Source organism: Neopsephotus bourkii, unplaced genomic scaffold (assembly GCF_033783945.1).
Source record: "Neopsephotus bourkii isolate Nb327-2 ecotype Australia unplaced genomic scaffold, CSIRO-AGI_Nbou_v1 NB_1615, whole genome shotgun sequence".
Taxonomy (NCBI): domain Eukaryota; kingdom Metazoa; phylum Chordata; class Aves; order Psittaciformes; family Psittacidae; genus Neopsephotus; species Neopsephotus bourkii.
In genome coordinates this window covers 602,494-626,060 of record NW_026902090.1, presented here as the reverse complement: position 1 = coordinate 626,060, position 23,567 = coordinate 602,494, and the positions used below count along the sequence as shown (strand labels likewise).

The 23,567-nt window shown below is 47.4% G+C and overlaps 1 protein-coding gene across 2 annotated transcripts in view; it reads right to left on the bottom strand.

Annotated features, from left to right (window-relative positions):
* Positions 1–23,567, bottom strand: part of HPSE2 (heparanase 2 (inactive)) — a 106,799-nt gene that overhangs the window by 29,222 nt on the left and 54,010 nt on the right. For both annotated transcript variants that reach the window (XM_061372418.1, XM_061372419.1), the window contains 2 exons: positions 6,160–6,333; positions 5,430–5,601 (listed from right to left, as the gene is read on the bottom strand). In XM_061372418.1, the coding sequence (XP_061228402.1) occupies positions 5,430–5,601; positions 6,160–6,333 (346 nt within the window). The remainder of the gene's footprint in view (positions 1–5,429; positions 5,602–6,159; positions 6,334–23,567) is intronic.

Below are 23,567 nucleotides of genomic sequence, written 5' to 3'. Positions count from 1 at the left end.
TAGGCCAAATTTTACTTTCTGTCTGTTTTTCTTTTTTCTTTTCTTTTTCTCCTCCCTTCCTTCCTCCCTTCCTCCCTTCTTTCCTCTCTTCCTCCCTTCCTCCCTTCCTTCCTCCCTTCTCTCCTTCCTCCCTCCCTTCTTTCCCTTCTTTCTTTCTTTTTTTCCCTTCTTTCTTTCTTTTTTTCCCTTCTTTCTTTCTTTTTTCCCTTCTTTCTTTCTTTTTTCCTTTCTTGCTTTTTTCCTTCCTTCCTTCCTTCCTTTCTTCCTCCCTTCCTTCCTTCCTTTCTTCCTCCCTTCCTCCCTTCCTCCCTTCCTCCCTTCCTCCCTTCCTCCCTTTCTCCCTTTCTTTCTCTCTTTCTCTCTTTCTTTCTTTCTTTCTTTCTTTCTTTCTTTCTTTCTTTCTTTTTCCTTCTATTGAGATTTTTCCAGGATGAAGTTCAAAAGTTCCTGGTAAAACTTCAAGCCTTGCCTTAATGGTAAAGTTGTGCCAGGAGCACCATAGTTGACTGGCCTGTATCCTCCAAAGGGAACCTGGAGCAGCTCAACAGCCAACAAGTGGTACTGCATGGGCAAGAGATGAAAGCCCAGCGTGGGTGAACATGCAGTGATGCGCAGGTATCTGAATATCCTCAGTCTAGGAATACAGATGCTACTAATCTCTTTATTCCTGTAACAGGTTTCAAGGCCAGTGGAGATCCATACAGTCCCGACGACCAGCACTGGCATGTTTTTGTCTGGGATTTCCTGGACTGCACGGTGTCCATGTGTGCAGTGTGGTGCAGGTAGAGCAAAACAGATGCTTCCGGGAGGGCTCAGATCCCTGTACATGTGCTGCACAGATGGGCTGGGGCAGTAAATCTGCCATTTGCCTACTCTTTGGGCCTTCTCTGACCAATGTGTAGCAAATCCCCCCACAGGATCAGTGGGACAAGCTGAGCCCCTGTTGTGCAGTCAATGTGGGCAACTACTATAGCGATGCCCCATAATTCAGATGGGTGGCAGCCTGTGGAGTATCCCTGGCTGGACTTCCACACATCAGAAACCTGGGCAAAGGTAAAAGCCCTCAAGATCTGCTGGGGACCATCTCTAGGTAGGAAAGCAGAACAAATCAGAGGCGCATGGAGGAACAGGAACCTTAGGCTGGGAGTTTGTAATATTGAGGATGAGGTATGATTACACTTATGATGAGGATGATTACCCTTACAGCTCATGGTGTGCCAGCATCCCATGCCAGCATTACTACATGTGGGGCCCTATACTGAGCTAGAACTGAGGCTCAAGCTTGTTTTTAAATAAGCATTGAGAAAGATGTTATTTAGCATTGCTCCATCACCCAAACAGTTCACAGAAATGGTAATGGTAGCACAAGGTGGGACAGCACCCTACAGGTCAGGAATGAGCTGTGGGAGAGCGGCTCAGGAGAGCTGCAATATCACAAGATGTTATTGACACCAAAACTGTACTGGAAACCATGGCTCAAATCTGACCTCTCCCTCAGCATCTCTCATAGCCACAGCTTTCACCTGAGTGTGGGCATGTCTGAAATAAATCTCCTGATTCAATACTTGCCAGTCATGCAGCACCTACTGTAACCTGAAACAAATTGCTCCCATGGTTAATTAGCCTCCAAGTATGTTATTTCTCATCTGAATGTGTCTGGCTTCAGCTTCCAGCCACTGGAACTTCCTAGACTTACTCCAGGTACATTAAAGAGCCGTCTGCATCTGGAAATCTCTTTCCCATGCAGGGAAACTTCTCTGGTGACTTCAAGCAGGCTCAGAAACCAAAGTAGCCACCGAGCATCAACAACAGCCAGCCTAGCATGGACACAAGTGCCTGCTAGCCCTTATCCTCCTGCCACTGCTGCTCCTGCTGTGGTCGACTTAACACCCTGATGCTCCTTAGTGGCCAGTGGCAAAACCTAGGCAACCCCAGCTGAGGGGGAACAGGTCGTGAGCACACCCAGCCAAATCTGCCCAGGCATGCTGGTTTAGGTTTTGTGCCAAATGTTCTGAGCTTTAACACGTTAGCATCTCTTCTTCCTAACAGCTATCCCTTGTGTTTCTTCCCTTCCAGCACTGAATGTGTGATTCAGCCATGCATTAACCTTTGTGTCTGATTCCTGATCTGCTGTTAAAATCTATGTTAATTCCTTCGAATCTCACAATTTTTTCCCAAGCAAATCCCAAGCAGTTCTGGGATTCCTGTACCCACAGACGCAGTAGGTAGCTAACATGGTCTGCTCTCCAACAGCTCAGGCTGCATGAATGCTCTAATTAACACCTCATCAAACTCAACTGGTGGTTGTGTCTGGAGAAATTCCCTCTTGCACCTGTGCATTCACAAGACACCATTCCTAGCCTCCTGCACAGCAGGTCCCAGCCATCGGAGCAATGCATCCCTGCAGAGCCCATCCTTACATTATGTAGTGATCCTGGTCCAGTCTCTAGGTCTCGCCAGCCTGCAGTGACACTGACACGCTCTGTGTATCTGAGCCATTGCACTGTGCAGGGTGGTACAAAAGCTCAAGAGCAGTAACTCAGCAGTGAAAGGTGTGCAAAGCCTGTGCTTCAGTGTATCAGGCAGGGCTCTCCTCCCCTCGCCATACCCTATCTCCTCCATCAGGCAGTGCATAGGTTTCACCAGCACAGCTCAGTGTCACCTGCCTAAGGACAGCCTGTGCAGTGGGACAGCATGCACACAGTCCTACATGCTGCAGACGTCCAGGTTCGTAACCCTTGCTCATCATCTAGCCTCTTTAGCAGACCCCAGAGAAAGGTGGCATCCCAGGTTCAGTCCCACCACGTCCTGAAGGACAGGCCCAAGGGCTGGGTCAGAACGGCCCTGAAGATATCCATCTCCAGTCACTGAGACAGAGCCCGGCACACAGCACAGGGCAATGTCCAATTCACGTTGATGCTGCCGTTATTGCAGGACAAGGTTTAAACATAAAGAATGAGTTTAGCTTGATTAATTGAGGTAACAGTTAAACAATGTTTGGAACACAGAGCATGAAACAGGAAAATGTAATTTTAGGTAATACTTCAATATGAGACTCTTCTCTTGAGTGTTTCAGGACCTCAAACAACTCTAGAGGCTTTCCCTGGAGAACATGTAATGCCAGCTTCTGCTGTTGGAGATCATTCCTGGGGCCTCTCTGAGCTCTCCTCCCCACCAAAACCCACCTCTTCACTTTGTGTAAAAGGGCACTGCTTGCCTGACAGACTAATCCACCCATCCTGTCTTGTGCTATGGGGTGTTTCATATCTCCCCTCCAGCCCTACTTAACATTTGAGTCATAATCCTCCACTTGGCATATCCCTTCCTACCTGGTTGACTTCTGCTCTTCATCAGTTTTTCTAAAGAGGAAAACCTTGCTGGTTTCACATCATCAGGACTGTTAACTGCACACAGTGTAGTCACTCTGGAGCCTTCGTCCTACTGGGAGCACTATGTAGACCACTTGTGGTGGTATAGCAATGCAGACTGCAGGCTTGCCATTGACAGCACCTTGCTAAATTCTTTCTCCTCTCTTCTGCTTGCCTACTGCATGGGGCTCATTCAGATCTGAGAGGCATGTCCTGGCCGTGACAGCCTCAGGCACTTGCTGAGCCACATCCCATTGAGCTCTGGGATCACTAACTGAAAGTACTCAAGTGACCTCAGGGAGCTGCTGGGAATAAAGCTCATGCTGTCAAGCAGTTTAGGCATTGGGGTTTGTTTATTTCTCCTTTTGCAACTCCATTTCCTAATACTGCCAATGGGCATTCAGCCTTTTGCCTTTGTGTAATCAGACTTGTTCCTCCTCTTTACACCCTGCCTAGTAATAATTGGGTCTTTATGTGGAAAGCCAAGCAGCTCTTTTCTCACAGCACCCCGTGGGCCATGTAGGCATGTGCTGCTCACCATGAGCTGCAGACACCAGGATTTACAGTGCATGACACAAGGCTTCTCCGTGGAAGAGAGATCTCTTTAAGTGACTCTGGACCAGTGTCTCCCTGGCAGGCAGGGATGGCAGCAGAGAAACAGCATATAGGGAGCAGGCATGGCATTCTCGTTCCAGCTATTTCACACCTGTATGAAAGACTGGAGAGTCCCCATCACCCAATCACCAGGACTGTTCGAAACCTAGCTCTACCCTACCTCCCTTTTCATTCTAGATGGTGTTTCTGCCATCCTCTCCATCAGGTCATACACTACAGCCTTGCTCCCAGGGTTGCTGTCAGTCACAGTACAGCTCCAGCATCGCAGAGCTGCTGGACCACCCTGGCCGTGCAACCCAGCTCTTCCAACCCCTCTTCCCTGGGACCTGGCTGCGGCACACCAAGGGCAAACGCAGCAGTAGGACTTCCCTTTTTCTAAGAGCTTCTTGGCACTCATCCCTGTTGTTTTCCTTACTCAGCCCACTCCTCCCATCACTAATGGATTTCCTGCTGATCAAGGCTACTACAACATCTTGTAACTCTCCCTGCATTGTACTGAACATGATGCACTCATATGGCACTGGTGGCAGCCATGGTGCAGGCACAGGGGCTGCTCCCCACTTCTGTCAGCAGGAAGGATGCTGGTCTCGCAGCTGGTCCAACCAGCTTTATGGTCTCCCTGTGTTGCTGCAGCAGAGCTGAGAATCTGGCCCTGGCTCCCTCCTTGCCTCGCCAGGGACTGCATCAGTGTGCTGTTTATTGTTTCTGCCAGATCATTCATGCAGATGTTAATGAATACTAGACCCAGCTTTGCTCCCAGCAGAGTCCCTTCCACACCTCCCCCTGCCCAGCCCTCTGCACTGGAGTTTCTGTTTACAGTCCTGCAGGGAATTACCCCTCTGCTGCAGAGCCTTTGAGCCTCACAGTCCCCATTCCTGCTGCCAGCAGGCTCCCACACCTCCCTGGTTCCTGTAGCTGTCCAATGTCATCTCCAGGTGTCTGCGTCCCTTACTGTCACCATTCCTTCTCCACCTCTGGCCTCCCCAGACTAGAGACATGCCAATTCTCCTAAGAAGGAGCAGAAAGCCAGTGGAGAAAGTTGCTACAGGTTCCTCCTCTGCACAGATGGAGAAATCACAGGGGGAAGACACCAAATAGCAAGAGAGAAGCAATTCCTTCAGAAGGACTCTGAGACATCTACACTGATAAGTGGTGCCAGGACCCAACTCCTGGCCCTGTAACTCATGGGCATGCAGGAGCCTGCATCCACATGACTGCATTATCTTCATGTCCCAACATGGTGAGCACCTCAGTCTGCCTATAACTGGGAAACACTGGGAATACTTGGGAGAAATTGGAGGAATCGGCCCAGCCCGTGGTATTGTGGTGGCTGAGCCACACAGAGCCTCACTGTGCTGGCAGTTGTTGGACATGGAGAAGCCAAGGAGCAAGTCTACCTGCTGCAGGAAGAGTTTCTGATCTCTTCATCAAAGCAGCATCGCTTACCCTTCCAGGAGAGAGATGACGTTCTTTCTGGGCCTCCCAATGTTTGGCCCATAGAGGTTTGCCCTGGAATAAGTGCGGATAAGCTGCAGCAGGCTTCTCAGCTGGACGTAGTCCTTCCCCAGCTGGCTGCCGTTCACCGAGCGGCCGATCAGGGTCCGATAGTTGTTGGGCTCTGGGAAAATAAAAATAGACAAGCAAGGCTTGCCAGCTCCGTTCCTTCATCCGCGCTTCCGGACACAGACCCACAGCTCAGGCTGTCGCACAGCTTGAGCTCCACAGAGCTGCCTGCAGAGCAGCACAAGGAGACTCTGAGGAGTGGATGAGAGCGATCGCTTGCTGTCCTGTGCCAGCCTCTCCTCCTGTACTCCTTTTGCAGTGTGCTGGGTGAAGGACCCTGCCTTGGTGTCATACCCTGTCCCAGCAGGGTCCCCCACTCGCCTGGCACTGCAGCCACCACACAGGTCCATATAGCTGCTGGTCTGGCCAACCCAACAGCCGGGCCAGAAACGTTTCGTGTGCTTAATATCAGCTGATGGAAGTGCCTAGTTAAGGGGCTAACAAATGCCAGGTCTATCTAAGAGATAGCGCTGCCTTATAGCAGTGTCCTGTAAATCCCTCTGAAACTGCACTGGCAAAGCATCTTGGGGTCTGCAAATATCCTCTTCCAAAAGGGAATACCTTTCTGCTACAGTGAGCTCCATTCCCGTGGCTCTCCTGTTCCCACACTTACCATTGCCCAGCTCCCAGGAGATGTTGTACTTCTTGCTGGCACTGTACTTCAGAAGGCTGAGGGCATTGGAGCTGTTCCAGGAGTTGTTGGGATTTCGGCGCAGAGCATTCAGTGCAAAGATCAGGTGAAGGCCAGAGCAGTCAGCAAAGTTATAGAGTTTGTCTAGAGACCTGGCTGGGAAGAAACAAAAAGCAGTTTGTAGTTCAAATGAAAGCCAGTTCCAGGAAGGTTCAAATGATCCTGCTGTCCATCTGAGCTTGCCTTCTGTGTAGGATGAACCAGGGTCAAATGCCATCCCATGACATCTGTAACTGCAGAAACACACCTGACCTTTGAAACAGGGATAGGATTCCAGGTGTGGGCTCATCTCTTTCCAGCATGAAACTTGGATTCGCTCCACCACTGTGTCAGAGCTAGGGACCATGTTACCAGAGACAAGTGACTTTATAGCATCTCTTTTCATCTGCTCTTGGCATGGGAAGTTCAGCCTTTCCTGTGCTTATCCTGCCTTGCATCTCTTTCAGAGCAGATCCCTGCAGTGCCTGGGGACCAGAGGAGGAAATCACCACCCCAGCCTGCCAGCCCATGGCCACCCCTCCTATGCCACCAGTCTGCTCTCTACTCCCACAGGCCCCTGCGCAGTAGCCAAGTCTCAGCAATAATCAAGTAGAGCCTCCAAGGTGTGCACCACGCACTTTGCTAACCTCTGCGCTGCACACAAAGAGAGGAGCTTTGTGCCACCCTTTGAGCTCAGGGAGAGGAGGGCTCCCTGCCTGGTGACAGCGTGGCCAAGCCCTCCTGAGGTGCTGGGGTCTTTGTGGGATTCGTGTCCTACTTGCTGGCTACAAAGCTGGTGTCTCCCCTGCCCCACTGTGGGCTTGGTGAGCAGTGGGGGACCAGACAGCAGCAGCAGGAGAAAACAAAGAAAGAGCTGGCCCACTGTTCAGGGAAGAGTGACATTAGCACAGAGCACAGCTGGGAGAGGCAAAACCCTTAAAGCCTTTTTTTGCTTCAATCTTCCCTAAAATACTCAACAGCAATCAAATACCTGACAAAGCTAATGCCAGTGTTAGCAGGATACAAACTCACACGAAAGATCTGGTGAGAGGGTAATTAGATAACTGTGGTGTTTTCAATCACCCCTGCCTGTTGAATTGCATCCCAGGACACTCAGTGAGCTTCCTGAAGCAGCCTTGGAGATGCAACCACTTAACTGTGAGAAGCCACCAGGGATGGGGAGGTTCCAGGGGGCTGGGGGGGGGCAGACCGAGGGCTCTGCTTTCAGAAGAGGGGAAGGAGGCGCTGGGGAATTAGAATAGGCAAACCGGCTTCAGGTCCCAGAAAAATACTTGGACAAATAACGAAGCTGCTTGTCAGCACTTACAAAATATAAGGAGATGATCAACAGCCACAGGAATGTGTCAAGAACAAATCACACTGAAGCAATCTACTGACAGAAGAGCAGAGCTTGTGGGCAGCAAAGCAGCCATTTAGGTCTTATACCTTGGTTGTTTTTAAGGCTTTGGACATGACTGCACATAATGTTCTCTTCAGAACGCGAGGTAACCCTGATCTAGCCTGAACTGCAGCGAGAAACAGGCACACTGAGAGCAGCTACCAGTGATTTGCTGTTAAACTGAAGGGTCAGGCAGCCTGCTCTGCATCTTTTTACACCTTTCCAGTAAAGAAGGGTGTAAAGGAGGAGGGTACATATATCAGACTTGCCATGGCACTAAAGGGATAGCATGGCCAAGGAAGCTGAAAGTATGGAGAGAAGGTTCAGGGAATTACTCTAAGCCCAGGGGTGATGCTGCAAGTCTCCCTGTACCTGCACTGCTTAACTGAGGTGCTAGTGAGATGGTGACAGCCAGCAGCTGATCACTCCAGCTGGGATAAGCTGCTCACAGCCTGTACATCTGCATTTATCCTGTTGCTCTTCCTGGGCACTGAAAGCTTCAATGAATATGGAGCCAGCTCTGAGGTCTGAAAAGAATAAACTTATTTTAAAAGTCATGTTTTAAGCAGGGTCAAGGAAATCAGCTAACTGAATAGCTAACTAGCAAAGTCATGGAAAGAAGAAAGGAAAAATATGGAAAAGAGATTCCTAATCCCTTTCACAACCTTTTTCTAAATGCTACTGGTTGGTTGAGTGAAAGTAGCTGAATTAGATTAATCTAATGTATTCATCCCACTGGTTCAGGCACATTAGCTGTTTTTTTCTGGATATTTAGTGAATTAGAGACAGATACAGTTACTTAATACTCATTTACTTCAAACCCCCAAGCAGAAAGCTGCACTTGAAATGAGTCTCATGTAAAGAAGGTAAGATAGGCACCTAAATGACACCATGAAGATAGCCAAAAGGTGTCACCTGCAGTTCCCTTGCTAGAAATGAAACCTTTTCACTGGTGCAAAACAGTTGTACTACAGGAGGGGATTTGATTCAAGTTTAGGAGCCTCTACAGAGGACTGGGAATTGGTTTTCCATGCATCCACCGGAGGAAACAAGCCGTCTGTTTATCCCAATGCAGGGCCTGCCACTGTGAAATTATATTTTCCCCATGAGACCTGTTTTGTTTCCGTGCGCCTGGACACAGAGATGCCACGTGTATTTCGTGTTCTGCCATGACTTTCCAAGCTGGAAACCTCAGCAATCAGGAGAGAGAGCTGAGAGAAATGCACAGATGTTTGGGGGTTGTTCCTGCACATTTCCAGTGGTCTCCCAGAACACAAACTCACCTGCAGACTGCAATGAAGCCACAAAGAGCAGAAAACTACCAATAAACCTCTCTCTGTATCAAGCTAGGTTGTTAATATGGGCACTCTTGGAATCAAGACTATCAGGTATCAAGTCAGCTTATCTTCTTCATCCTTAGCAGCTGTCTTGGGATAGCATGAACTTGGAATCACCATTCTCTCCAATGACTCTAGCAGAGCCTTGATGAAAAGTCTGCACAAGATGCCCAACCATTAGTGGTTAAAGGGCATGTCTGACCCTTTTTGAGATGAACACCTTAAACTAGACATCCCTGTTGCAGACAGCTGCAGTAAGGTAAGTAGTGTCATGTGTGTCTAAGGCACAAAATGAAACATATTTAGAAGACCTCGAGTGACGTCCAGCCCTCCATGAGTACAAACAGGGCCAAAAGAGTGCTATAAATACTTTACTGCTGCGGCTGGGGATGGCCACATTATTTCTGAGTAATGAGAACATGAAGAAACGCAGTATTATTAACAGCTGGCCAACCCTCACTTTGAATTCCGGATAATTGCACTGCTTTTTCTTCATCAAACACAGAAAATCTTGCTGGAATTTAACCTTTCCCCAGCTAACAGATCATTAGGCAAGGCTTTCACAAAGCATTTCAATAGGAAAAGCCATTGTCATACCAGAATGAATCTTAATAGAGCAGAACTGGATTTATAAGATGTTCTCTCTGCCCCTTCTGTCCCTCTGTGTGCACAGGCTTAGCACACATGAGCCACTGAGCTAAGGGAAAAGGAATAAAGCAGATAAAAATAAATATAATAATTAAAACACATTCAAGGATGCCAAGAGTCAGCTTCTGCCACTCACTGATGCTCAAAAGTGATGCTCGCATACTTGGAGTGAGGTTAACCGAGGCAGCAAAGCTACGTGCTCTGTTCCTTGCACCCAGCAGCAGTGCTTGCTGGCAGGCCTCAGTGCGGATGGATGCCTGCCTCGGTGGGTTTGGGACTAACAGCAGCCAGCAGAAGGAGACAAAGGCCCCAAAGCCTGGTAGAAAAGAGAAATCAGAAGATATTTGGGCTTTCTCAACCTTCTACTTCCTCGGTTGTAGAGGCTTGAACGCATCTGGAGAGTGAATACTGCCCCGTGATGCATGGCTGGGTGGCCGTCAGTGAAGATCTGATCTCAGTCCTGCCCTCAGCTGAAGCTCGGCTCAGGGATTAAAGGTTTTGGCCATTTGCATGGACCCCTCACCCTGCCCAGAGGGAGGCAATTAATTTCAAAAGGCAGGAGAAGGTGTCTGTGGGGCCACAAATGGTGGTGGTGTTCATGGGACAAGTATGGCTTTTGCGATTCTTTCCCATTTTTCTCCTTTTCAGATTTTAAAGTTCTTAAAAGATGGATGGCACTTAACTCTGTGGCATGCCAACACAAAATGTGGGGCACATTAAAACATCTCTGGCAGTTTAAAATAATTGGAAAGACTTCCCAGTTGTAATTCCCGACTTAAGCATTATACTAGAGGCTTTATAAAGAACAGAGTATTGACTGCCATTTGGTGAGAGGGACAGTTCAGTAATCTCTGGGTTTGAAAGTCTTCCATGTTTTTATTCTGCTCCAGGAATTTTGCTTTGGCAGGATTTAGCACAGAGAGTGGAAATGCATGTGCACGCTGAGACAGCGGCTGAGATCAGCCAGTGGGCCGAGGGATGGCGGGGCATGGCACGGCGCGCCAGCGGCTTTCGTAACTCTGGGAAGTCAACCAGAAGGACAGGAAAGGAAAGAAGAGCCTGTTCTCCCTCTATCCCCACCATTCACCACGTCCATCTCTTGCACGTACAGTGCATACCAGCACTGAGGAGGATGGGGTAAGAGCTGAGAGGGCAGCACACACCACACTCCCCAAGTCCGCAGGTTAGCTGAGAGACCAAGCAAATGCACAGCAGATGAACCCTTCTGTGGATAAAGCAAATAAATGCAGTTCTAGAAATAACGAGTTCAACTGATCATCAGTATTGCTTGACTGCATCCCCCATAAATTCTGAGCAAAGCCTGGAGCATCCCTACAAACACCTCCTGGTGCCATCACCAAAGCCAGCAGCATCCCCTGCCCCTTGAACACCCCGCGGGAGACAGCAAAGGGAAGGGGTTGGGAAAGACCTGGCGAAGAGCAAAGAAAAGCCCAAAGAGAGCTTGAAAAGGAGGGGGCAGAAAGTACAGGGTGTTCAGACAAGAGGCGAATAAGATGGCTGGTGGGAGCAATGAATGGAAAAAGAAGGGTATTCCCACTTATAGAAGAACAAGTGGGTACATGGAAAGCTTATTTACAAATTGCCACCATAGTCAGCTGAATCCCATTTGCACTGGCTCTCTTGGGCTGAAAATCCTCATAAAACCACATGTGTGTGGCAAGGACTTAATGTTTTCTTAGCAAATAATATGAATCAGAAGATATGCAACAGGCAATCAGAGTAACTCCAGACCCATGGGACAGGTCTGCAAAACTGGCTTGAAATCTTCCCATGGATTCCATCCCCAGTCACGATAGGGTTTCAGACAGGGAAACCAGACCCCCACACTCCACAACTTGCATACTTAGACCACCAAAGAGTGGCCTTCACCATCACTGCAAGTTCAGAAGAAAAGCAGGATCCCAACACTGTCCGTATGCACTATAATATCCAGCTTGATCCACTGGATCATAGGAAGATTTTCCTATTCTAGCTGCATGTTAAGCCATTCCTTCAGAGTTGCTGCTTAATGAGAATTTTAAAGATTTTGAGGATACCAAGAAACCCACACAGTTGCTGGGAATTGCATTCTAATGATGACCATCCCAGTTGGGAAGCTGTTTGGTTTTAATTCAGTCTTCTGAAGCATTTTGCTATGCGGTAAAACCACACTGTGTAAAGATGCTGAAGAATTCCCAGGCAAAATTGCTGGCAGGAGGGAAAAGTTTGCTCGCCTCAGGCACACGTTTCACCTGAAATGCTCCCTATACCTGGTCAGGCTTCCGATTTCCCCCTGAGAGGATGGAGGTGTGGAGAACTGTCCCTTGCTCTCATTTACCTCCCAGGCTTCATTATTGTTCCATGGGGCAGCAAAGCCTGGGGGCGCGCTGCATGAGGGTAGTGCTTCCCAAGGCAAGGTGCAGCGTTGGAGGTCTGCTCTGAGTGACAAGAAGTGCTTTGGCAGAGCCTAACAGTGCTATAGAAAAGGGATCTAGTTTAATCCCATCTGAAGAATACCTGAAAGATGGAGGAACTGGCTTTAATACTGCCAGCCAGTAAAGAAACACTGTGCACTGTGTGTTAATGAGAACCTGGATTTTATATCCAGCTGGATGACAGATGGGGGATCTGGGGCTATTCCCCTTGGAGTATCGAGGGGGCCTTGTTCCAAGGGAATTGTTGTCATCATCCCTGGTCTTTAAGCAGCTGAACATCGACCCTCGATATTCATTCAAGTCTTTAACTAGATTTTTCATTTCACTGCCAACACAGAGGTGATTATGCTGACCACGTGAGCTAGGTTTAGTCCTTAACACCACCATACAGAAATAGCAGTCTGGGGGCTTGGTGTCAATCTCTCGCCAATAAGGAGCTTGGCCGGCAGCCATGGATTGTAGGCTGAGTTCCCAGCTGGCATATAACTTGGAAGACAACCATGAGGTCTGGGTTCAATATCCAATTGCTAAGGAGTCTGGCTGACAGCCTCATTTTGTGGAATGAATCCCAAATTAATATAATGCTTTTGATACCAGACAAGGGGCATGGCCTACTTCCAAATGCTGTAAGGGCTCAGATAAAAGCCATAGGCATTGGGTTCAGTGTGTAAATGGTATTGAGGTCGGATAACAGTCAGGATTGGGCTTAATCCTCAGATGGTGAGAAAAAGGAATGGGACCTGAGCTCTGCCTTCATACAAAAAAAAGAGCTCAAATGAGCAGAATAGCTCTGTTTTCAATCCTCGCGTGGTCGAGAGCTCACAGGACAGTAATGGTTTCTAGGAACAAGTGTAAATTGTCATAGAGCTTCAGAAGAGATGTGGGATCTGGATTCAATCTCCAATTGCTGTAAAGCTCAGATAATGGCCAGAGGGGCGATTTCCAAACCCTTTGTTCCAGCCGGGAAGGAACTAAGATCACATTACCGCTAAAAAAGCGATTTTCTTCTGCTGCATAACTTAAGACATGTTCTTTTTTTGGATGAGGATGAATCCAGCATCTTCTAAAGTTTCAGAGGGAAATGGAGGTGGGTGGAGGGAGAGATGCAGGCTTGAACCGTGCAAGAGAATATAAGACCATGAGCACCACCTGCTCTTATGCACCTTGTTGACCACCCCACATCACTGGCCTTGAGACATGGAAACTGCTCCAGAGAAAACACGGGTACAGCTCATCAGCATCTTCATGCTCTGCACTGCCTGCACCAATGGGCATCCTTGGGGCTTCTGCACTTGGCAGCTCATTCCATGAAGAGACAGTGATAACCTGAGTTGCAGTTACTGGCACCGCTTGTACAGGCGACTGGTGTGAAACAGCGAGTGCAGAAATAACTCACTCCTGCTCTCATAGCTCACTTGTGGAGTAGCCTGCTGACACAGCTAGTCCCACTTTGTGTAAAGGATCGCAAATAAATTGTGTATATAATGCTCGACTTCTTCTTCAAGTGGGCATTTAAAGTTGATTTGTTACATAGAAACCCTTCCTGGACGAGGTTTTATCGAAAGCCATAATTTGATAAACCTGCACTATCTCTCTTCCCTTGAGGAAGTTCTTTAAAATCTAATTCTGGCCCCTGGGACTCTCAGCTTTACCTCTGAATAGGATGGACCACAGAGGACAGGGCCTGGCTGCTGTGAGCGCTGCTATAACAAGCTGTGGTTTGTGGCTAGCCAAACTCTGGAGCAGTAACTGCAGGCTTGGGGTAAACCCCCCCAGAACACCCTCTCAGCGCAACAACTACCAGTTCATAATGACCAGGGGTGCTGAAGACAAGCCCTATCAGCACAGTCCCTTGCAAAGGCAATGGGCACAGCCCAGTGTTTTGCTCTTTACCCCATGCAAAGCTACAGTGCTGGGGACAGGTTACAGCCCATACCACAAGGTTGCCTTCCTCTAGGCTTTACCTATGCACGTGGAAGGAGCAAACCCACCAGGCTTGGGAACACGGCTGCGGATAGAACCCAGCTCCGCTGCCAGACCGTTTGCTGACAGAATAACTGTTTTATATGGCTATAAGAGCAGCTATAAGCGCAGCTGTCTGAAAAGCAACAAAATCTATGATGTGTGTTTCTAAATCCAGTGACAGCTGGCAGTGCTGAGCTGCAGCTCATTCCTTCTTTTGCACAGTTTAGCTAAAACAGTTCTCTGTGATCGCCCCAATTTATCAACAAACAGCAGTTTCTGGAACAATTTAAAAGCATTCCCAAATAGGTAAGAAGTGGTCAGCTCTTCAAGCACTCAGCGATTTGTGAGCTCCCAAATAGGCAGGCAGCTGGAGATGGATGGGGATGGCTGATGGGAGGAACAAATGCCCTTCCCAGCTGCCTCACAGAGAGAGTGGGGCTGTGGATCACATCAGAATAGGGGGCTTTGAGGCAGGTGTACCTGGGCAGCTGCAGAGCATTACCCATGGGTGGGGGGAATGGTGATTCATATGGCTTAAAGCTGGTTTGAGGCATAAATGTGAGGCACTTCTGTGCTACCAGGGAGGAGAGGTGATTTAGTCCCTGCACGGTGCTGCTCCCCCGCCAAGGAAGCCACATAGAGGGGGATCTCCTCCTGCGACTGAATCTCACCTCACAGGATTGGGAAACCCCATGCACCCCAAATCCACACAGGCATGTACAAGATAATGCTGTAGTCTCATGTAGAGCCATACACTATAATGCAAGGCAGAGGGAGAAGGCACAAGGGCAGATGCCATGCCTATCCCCACACTCATCTCCTCCTGTGAGGCAGATGACAGCAGCCATCGCAGGGGCCCACTCCCACTTGCTGCTCAGGCAAGCTGCATCCACCTTTCAAGATACCACAGTTGCAAGGCAAAGGTTTCCTTTATAAATTATATAGACTGTGCCTTAAGTGCTAACACTGCAGCAAGAGGATGGATCTTTTCAGTGCTTTCCTGCAAAAAGTAAGCTGGGCAGCTTGGGCTAAGCAGCATCCTGTGCATATGCTGCATAGCTAAACTGGAGTGAAAGATGTATGGGTATGAAGCATGTTTTTAACATGCTCATTTAATCTCAGTAAAATGCTTAACCCAGGTAAGCTGTGCATCTAGCTCACTGATTCCCTTCAGCCCCATACTGTGGTTTTGCTGCCTGAACTGCTGTCATGTGGCAGACACAGCTCGATTCAGAAGAGCCTCCCGCAGGGATGCGAGCCAGACCCACCCAACAGCTCCCCGAGGAGCCGCGGAAGGCGCAGCGCCTCGTACCGAACCTGAAATACCACATCGGGAACAAATTCAAACTGAGGAGTTCCGTGTTGCCAAACCCCAACGTTCAGAAATCGTGAGTCAAACACCCCAAAATCACGGGACTGGCTCTATAAACCCGGGTTTAACGTAATTTTCATTGCCTGGTGTTTTTAAAAATTTCGGGTGCCTTGTTAGGACATTTCTAAGCTCCTCTATTACCATGAGAGCGAAAATCTGGCTTGTTTTTATTTTTCCTTCTAATTGAGGTTGATGTGCAGCAAAACAACTGTTTTATTTTACAAGTTGTTTGGGTTGGCCTTGCTTCCCTGTGGGTGGGGGCTACAGAGATGGTAGGGGCAATGCCTGACGCCCTTCGCCTTTTTGCGCTGCAAGAGATGCTCTGCCGTTAAGCAAGGATCTGCCCATCTCCTCTTACAATCCCTAGCTATTTTGGGGGAATAAACCCAGAATCCTCAGAAATCAGGTGCTTCCTTTTACGCGTCTGAGTCAACGTTTCCTATTGTGCAAAGAGGCGCAGTCATGGCGCAGCGCTGAAAACCGCTGATCCCAGTCCTGGCCCATCCTCTTCTGCCTGCTGACCCCATTCTCGCCATCGGCCGTCCTTGGCTGTTCCCACTCGGAGCAGCTGATTTCCCTGGGAGGAAGAGGGAGTGACTGGGGCTCTTTGCACACTTTGTGAGCTGGGCATCTGGTATTTTTCAAAACTCTGAGATATTTTAACTGAAAACTGTCCTAAAAAAAAAAAAAAAAAAGAAAGAAAATCCAACAGAACCTAACCAAAAAACAATGCATAAAACCGGAAATGTTTCAATCTGAAATCCTTAATTAAAACCACACTCTTTAGTACATAAAGAAGGAAGTTAAAACAGAAATGTACTTTTGCACATTACAGACAGCATTATAATAAACACAAAGCGCTGCCAAGAAAGAGGCATTTTCAAGGCTAAAGTAGATACCTCCAGCTGCACTCAAATAATGTCAGCGGGCTTGTCTGCATCGCCGAGTATCATTGCATTTGAACATGATAGCAAATGACCAAGCTAAGTGGATGAGGAAGATGGCAATTACTGGTGCAGACCACTAGCACTGCAGCAAGGACCACAACCCGCTGGGGTCTGTGAACTCCGCTGACTTCCCAAAGATCCTAGTCCCTAATCTGTAAAGCATTTGAAGGAGCTGGCCCTGGCTCTTCCTGCTCCTCTGGGCTTGCAGATACGGCTCAGCTGGAGGGACCCGGTTTGGCAGGAGCTCTCTCCTGCTAATCTTTGGGGGAATCTTGTACCAAAGCACACAGGGTGGAGTCTGAACCTGATTTCGGAGGCACAGATGAATGGCTGGAAAAAGCCAGAGTCATTACCCTAACATCCCACACCATAGAGCCTGGGACACGCACAAGGAATGCAGGAGTCAAACCCAGTCCCTCAGCACAACAGAGAAGATCTTTTGCAAAGGTATTCACTGCCACCTTAACATTTTCTGTGAGTATGGAAATTTAGCCTATCCCCATGTAAAATTTTGCAGTTATTTGACATCTGTGGTCAAAATAAGCACCTGCTTCTCATCCAAACTTATCTATTTTGTCCTTCTAGTAACTGGATCTTGCTATCCCCCTGCCTGCTAGGCTTTTGTTTCTTGTGGATAGCTCATTAAGATCATGCATCCTCTAAATACACTTTCATTAAGCAATTTGTTGCAGGTCTTCAGATTCTGCACAGTAATGCAAGATGTTCCAAGTTTCCAGTCAACTCTGCAGCTCTTTGCTGTCCTGCAAGTCTTACCAAGCTATATCAACAAGCTACTGCTACGTGTGACATTTAGAATCTCATGAAACAATACTGATGTGCTGAGGGAGGACAGGTCTGCTCAGACTAATGCTCCTTTGTACCAGCCCAGAGCTGTGCTCGCGTGCCTGCTGCTCACTGCCCAGGCAAGATGGTGTTCTGGAGAGAGAGGATGCTGGAAAAGGTAGCATCTGAGTGAAGACTGTTAGTGCCTCTGCAACCTAGAGAGGTCTGGAGACCAGGTATGAAGGGAAACACTGACAAAAGCTAGCGAGTGCCCTAACACCAAGTGAATGTGGCTACGGAAAAGGAAACTGCAGCAGGCTCAGAGAAAAATGGAGTGAGAATAACAGGGCAACCTTCTGATCATGTTATATGCCTGCACAGAAATGCCAGGAGAACAGAGAATAAACAAGACTGCTTTAAAGCCCTCATATACAACTACAGCATTTAGCCTTACACATAGTTCATGGAAAGACATGTTTGGAGGGGAATACTGATATGAGAAGATGTAACTTGTTTAGGAAACAGAAGAAGGAATGGGGGGGGGGTGTATGAAGAATACATTGGGGCTCAAGAAGAGGTGGGAAACAGACTGTGCATATCTGCAGGGACAGAGAAAGGTACAAGTAGCCCAGGAGATGTCCCATAGAGCTACCGCAGAAGTAGGACATGGACAATGCCTTTTTAAGCATCTGGCTAAAGCAGCCAAAAACTTTGAGTTGGTAGGAACAGATAACCTTAATTGCCCTGGCATCTGCTAAAGACAGAGGGGGACAGGTCCCAGACACACCAAGCTGCTGGAATGCATGGGGAAAAGTTGCTCTGGAGAAAGAAGGGAGAGTAACACAGGAGGGGATGTTTATTACTTGCATATTATTGATACAGAAAGTTGATGAATAGTCCAAAACTGGAAGTAAATGAGTGCAAGTGATTACAAAACCATAAAGTTCAGCAATTGAAGGCAGTGAAGGAACATGAACAGCAGATTAAAGAGAATGTCTTTCACAAAAAGCAAATTCGAACAAATTCAGGGCACAGGTCAAGAGGATCTCTGGGGAAAGGAGTTTAAGACAGCATTTCCCAACCAGTGAGACATGGAGAGGCAACAGCTGTGCTGTGGGTCCAGGGGAGAGAGCAGCAGAAAGAACAGCAGGAAAATACCCTGTAAATACGTACACAAATAAGAGGAAGAAAGAGGAAAATACCAATCTGTAACTCAGAGCAGAAGAGTAAACAACTTATTGACATAGGCACAGTTCTTTGCTTCAGTTTTCATAGAAACAGTTAACTGTGACATGGCTGTTAATTACGTTCGTTTTAAGTGTGAAACAGAAGGAGATCTGAAGAGGGAAGGAACAGATGAAAGATCACTTAAGAGATCTAAACCACAAAAGTGCTTGGTTATCCCTCTGAAATCTATAAGATCGCTTTGTCAGATACAGAAGATCCATATGTATTCAGTAAATCCTTTTCTCTGCATTTTCACCTAGAATTTTGCCATTATCAAGAGAGCCTCTTGCAATAATGCTGCACTTTGCTGAAATGGTTTTACTCCTGGTATGCTGGAAGCATTACTTAACTTTTACAACCCTGGACACAGACACATCCCTGATACCCTCAGCTTCCCCTTACTGCTTGCTAGCATTTCAAGGGAACTCATCTCCTCCAGCTTTACTGCAATGGAGATATCAACTGAACTTTCTTTATCCTTTCAAACTGAGCTGTGAAGAAGAAGCGTGACTTCTTGTGAAGTAAGCAGCCAAAGTGGTGGCACTCTACAGGAGCTCTGTACCTCTGTCTTCTGGAGAACAACCCAAAGCCAGTCCAGCCCTGGATATCGGTGGTGCAGATATATAGGCTTGGATGGGATGGATGTTAAGTTTCACACCAGTTACTCTGCAGCCACAGCAGCCAGCACAACTCCTCCACATTAGAACATCCTTGGTCAGTGTGAAGATGGAGAAGGGTGCTCACACAGCCTGCCAGGACAGTAGCTCTAAATATCATCCATTAATTGCATCATGCCTAGAGGTAGCTCTCAAAAATGCAGGAAGCCACGTAGGCAGAAGAGGCAGATGAGAGCACAGCTCACTCTTGGTATGTGGGATTCAGCTAAACAAGCAACAAAAAGCTCTGCCATGAGCTACTCCAGCCTATGAATGGATTTAGATGTCAGATGTCAGCTCTTTTCTGGAGAGACCCTCTGTGTGGTTTTTAATACATCTGTGTACCCAATTTCTGAGTGACCTACAGCACTGCCCTCCCTCATTCTCCCCTCTTAACTACTGGAACACAAATCCTTCAACTGAAAATACATCATATTCTGGATCTAGAGAGTCGCATTAAAATTGAGTATATGAGGTGCTGGATTAAGCTAATGGTGTCATTGGCTTGCCTTCTGGGAGAGGGATCTGAGATTTTTACAATGTACTTGTCAGCTTTTTAAACTTACTTGGCTAAACAAATAACCACCGTTAAGCCTCTGAAAGGGATTCTGCCCCCAGCCACAGGATCAGCCTTCCGAGACAGTTCTTGAGGATAAAGGTTGATCTAAAGAAGCACAATTTTTCAGGGTTTAACTGAATAAATTTCACTGGTTAAGTAAACGGTTTTCTTTCTGGATATGGTACAATCTCCACTGAAAAATAAATTCATGGAAAATATTAAAACTTATTAAAATAAATCCCCCCCAAACTGCTTGGCAGCCTCTAATTAAATAATTCCACACAAGAATCCCATCCCCTCAGATTGTATATGGGATATGCCCACTGGCTCCCACCTTCTGTAAATGGGAACCATGTGGGCAGCATTAGAAGAGGGAAGTGCAAGAAAAGGTGAGCCGAGTAAAAGGCAGATGAACACATCATGGCATGCTGGGGAAAATTAAAGTGAGACAAAAAAAAGTAAGGCTGAAAGCTTTTGACAGCAGAGAACAAGAAAATTTCCGTATCTGAGAAAGGTTATGGGATCACTCTAAGTGAGAAGGAAGGTGTTAGCAGTTAGAAGAAAAGACTAGGTCTTGTCCTGGGAGGATATGCTTCAAAAGCATTTACTTTCCAGCTTAGCAATGACCTTGCTCCATTTATTGCTGCGGGCTGTGGATGTTGGAAGCCTGATCCTACAAAATGAGGCTGGTTGCGCATTACTGTGCAGCTGATAAATGTTACACTTTAAGAATTGAGAAATGTATTTATGCTCAGAGCACTCAGAAATGACACAACAGATTCTCACTTAGATTTCAGGTCACCTCCTCAAGCCCTCAGTCTGAAACTTGAACATAAGGAATTCCCATTTCAAGAGAGATGATAGGATAAAATTATAAACACCCAAATCAGGTGTGCAACAACCAAGCCAGGTTTCCACATGCTCTTGTATTATATCAGCACCATGGGGATAAACAGGGTGAGAATTTGGACACCAGGAGGACAAGTGAGGTGTCAGAAACACCTCCTGGAGAGAAGACAGAAAGAAGAAGGGTGCCCAGGATGAAGGCAGTAGTGGCAGCAGCCTCCAACCAGACTTGGTTGTGATGCAACACAACAGCTCTGATCACAGACACTGATGGTGATGAATAAGTAGATACCTACAGCAGTTTAGGAAGGCATGTGGCATACTTTGTGTGCACGTGTGTAGAAAAACGGATGGCTACCTCTTTCTAGAGCACTTCTGGCCATCCAGTCAAGAAGTCGTACATGCAGCACTTGTGTTAGAAGAGGTGGCAGCAGCAGGGAGAGGTTTATTAAATTGATTTTTCAGCCCCTAGTTGATCATAATTTCTGGTGAACTTTACTGGCACCCCAGAGCACACAAGTCCTGGCACAACAAACACAGCATAAGCCAATAACTGAGAGGGGTCTGGAAAATCTCATTAGTTTACTGATGGCTCTTCACCCAAGAACGATCTAATCACCATAAGGCTTGAGTAGAAGGGAAAACCAGCCCACACGGTGCCCTGGAGGAGTTTTGGCAATGCTGCTGATAACCGTGCTCCAGGAAGGCATTGGCTGGAGCACTGCACTGAGCACTGGCTTCTAATCAGTGTGTTTCCTGCATATCCCGTTCCTTGACACAAGAGGTGCTGCAAGTCCTATCAGTGATGATTTCCCACTTCTTGAAGGATGGAGAGCTGCAAAATTTCCTTAGCCTCCAATGGCTCCTTCCCAAGGACAGACTTGCTAGGAGGTGCAAGCTATTGGCAGCTCGAGGGCCCAGGGGAGCTGTTGACCGTGTTTAGGCCACAATCCAGAAGACTTGATTTCATCCAGTGTAAGTGGAGCTGGTTTATTTATTCTAATGGTCTGATGGCGAGGGAGGAGTGGTCCCTGGCTGCCCGCAACAGGCACAGCCCTGTTCCAAAATGGGGTCCAACACACAGCCCTGCTCCAGAAAACACTACTCACATGGAAGAGGCTCCCACCTTCACATGCCACCTGGAGGAAAGGTTTCATTGGATTCATGCTGCTGAAGAGATGTTTATTCTTCTCTTAGACCTGTTGTCTGAGCCTGTACTTCTTTCTCAGTCAGATGAGCCATTTTGATTGTTCTCCATTGTGATGGAGGACTGTTTGAGACTCCCATCTCTAGTAACGTAAAAGAGGAGATGCTTGGAGAGGGGCACGAGAGGGGCAACCACACCATGACACCTTCCATTGTACACTCCTGGCCTCCAGGAACCAATGACACTGGGCAACAATCACAAAAGGCATGAGGCATCTTACTTCCCAAATAAAAGCAATAACGAAAGCCACTAAATAATGATAGCCCCAGCACTTCACATGCACCATGACTATGATGAAATTCAACTCGGGAGTAACCTGCTGTCCCATCTAAAGGTCTGAGAGCAAGATGTCCTAGTTCACACAAAAGAGCTAAGCCCTCAGAACATACTCATGCCAAATTATAAATAAAGATCCAAGAAGGCTTGACACAAATACTGAGGCAATGGTTAGATAAATGACTTATGAAGTGCACAGCGAATGCCTGCAGCGCTGACCAAATGGAGGAGAAGCTTTTAAGGACTGCAGAAGCTTTCCAGAGGAACAGAATATAAGGACTGCCAATTTGTGTCAAAGATTTTCCATCTGCACATAAATAAATAAATAAGGAAAATGGAAGCAGACAGGGAGAAGTCTGTATTGTCCATCACAGAGCCCTATGTGGGTGTAGCTCCTCCAGTGCAGAGTCTGTGCTGGACTCCAGCGAGACTGAAGAGTTGCAGATGGCTGGTGGTAGTCATCTGTGTGGGCCTGAATCATACTTTATAGGTCCAATTCTGCCTCTAAAACTAATAACATTCTGTACATGGCCAAGGTACTCTCTGGACCTACACTCTGTTCACCTGCTGGAGAGTGAACAATCATGTTTCTCAGGACTGTGAGAACAAAGGAGTAAGAAAAGAAGATGCGGGACAATAAGCAGAAGGGGGAAAGAAATTAGTTTATTGCCCAAGCCATAGCATCCCAGCTCACAATAATTCCCACTGCTGCTCACCACAGCACCTCAGCATAAGGACATCAGCCTTGCCACCCACCAGCATGTCCTTGGAGGGAGCAAAGATAGAGGGATGGCAGGCAAAGAGGGGATGAAGGCAAGCCAAAGAGTGCGGGAGGGAAAAAAACATTTTGGGGTTTATTTTTCACACAAGATTCACAACATTCCTCTGAAAATTTAATTTTGCCGTCCTGTTCTTGTTTGCTAACCAGAACCAATTTAATTTTAAAACAACACGCAGAGCCAACGGGGGGAAAAACATTTTTCAATGGCTCTTTGCTCCCACTTGGAACAGCGAGCACGGCTTAACTCGTTCGGCTCCCACAGCCACAACGCCAGCTCGTGGGGAGCTGGACAGCCAGCACGGGAAGCCTCCAGCCAGGAGGGAATGGGAACTTGCTGGCCCCAGTAAATGATACGATGCAAACGACTTATTTCGAGCAACTTGACAAATCCCACCCCATGCATCTGCAGAGGCTGGAGGTGATGGGAGAGGAGAGCAATTTGTCGTGTGGAACATCTTCCTCTCGCCCCGGCTCCCCACTCGACAGCTCGCTCTGTGGTTTGGAGAAAAACAATGGCTTGTTACCACACTTAACAAAGAGCAGAAAGCTCCTATTCCTCTTCCGCTACCAAGAACACGCACATTTCTCATATCAGCATGTGAGTCTTCTGTGGTTTTATGCCTTGTTGTGACAGCTTAGTAAACAAGCTGATAAAAATCAAGCACTTTTCAAAGGCAAGGTTAACACACTCATGTGCAACCTGGCTTGTCAGAGAACACCAGAAACTCCAAACACGTTGCTTCTGCTTACCATCTGCATGAACTTATTCAGACTAAAATAACAAAGTGTGTTTCCTGATCTCTGTCAACGTAAATAGAACCATTAAGCTGCAAGCCTGTTTACATTCTGGGAAATAGTCATTGAATTCATCCTGATTGCTCCTCATCCTGCAACCACAGCATCCCCACACTAT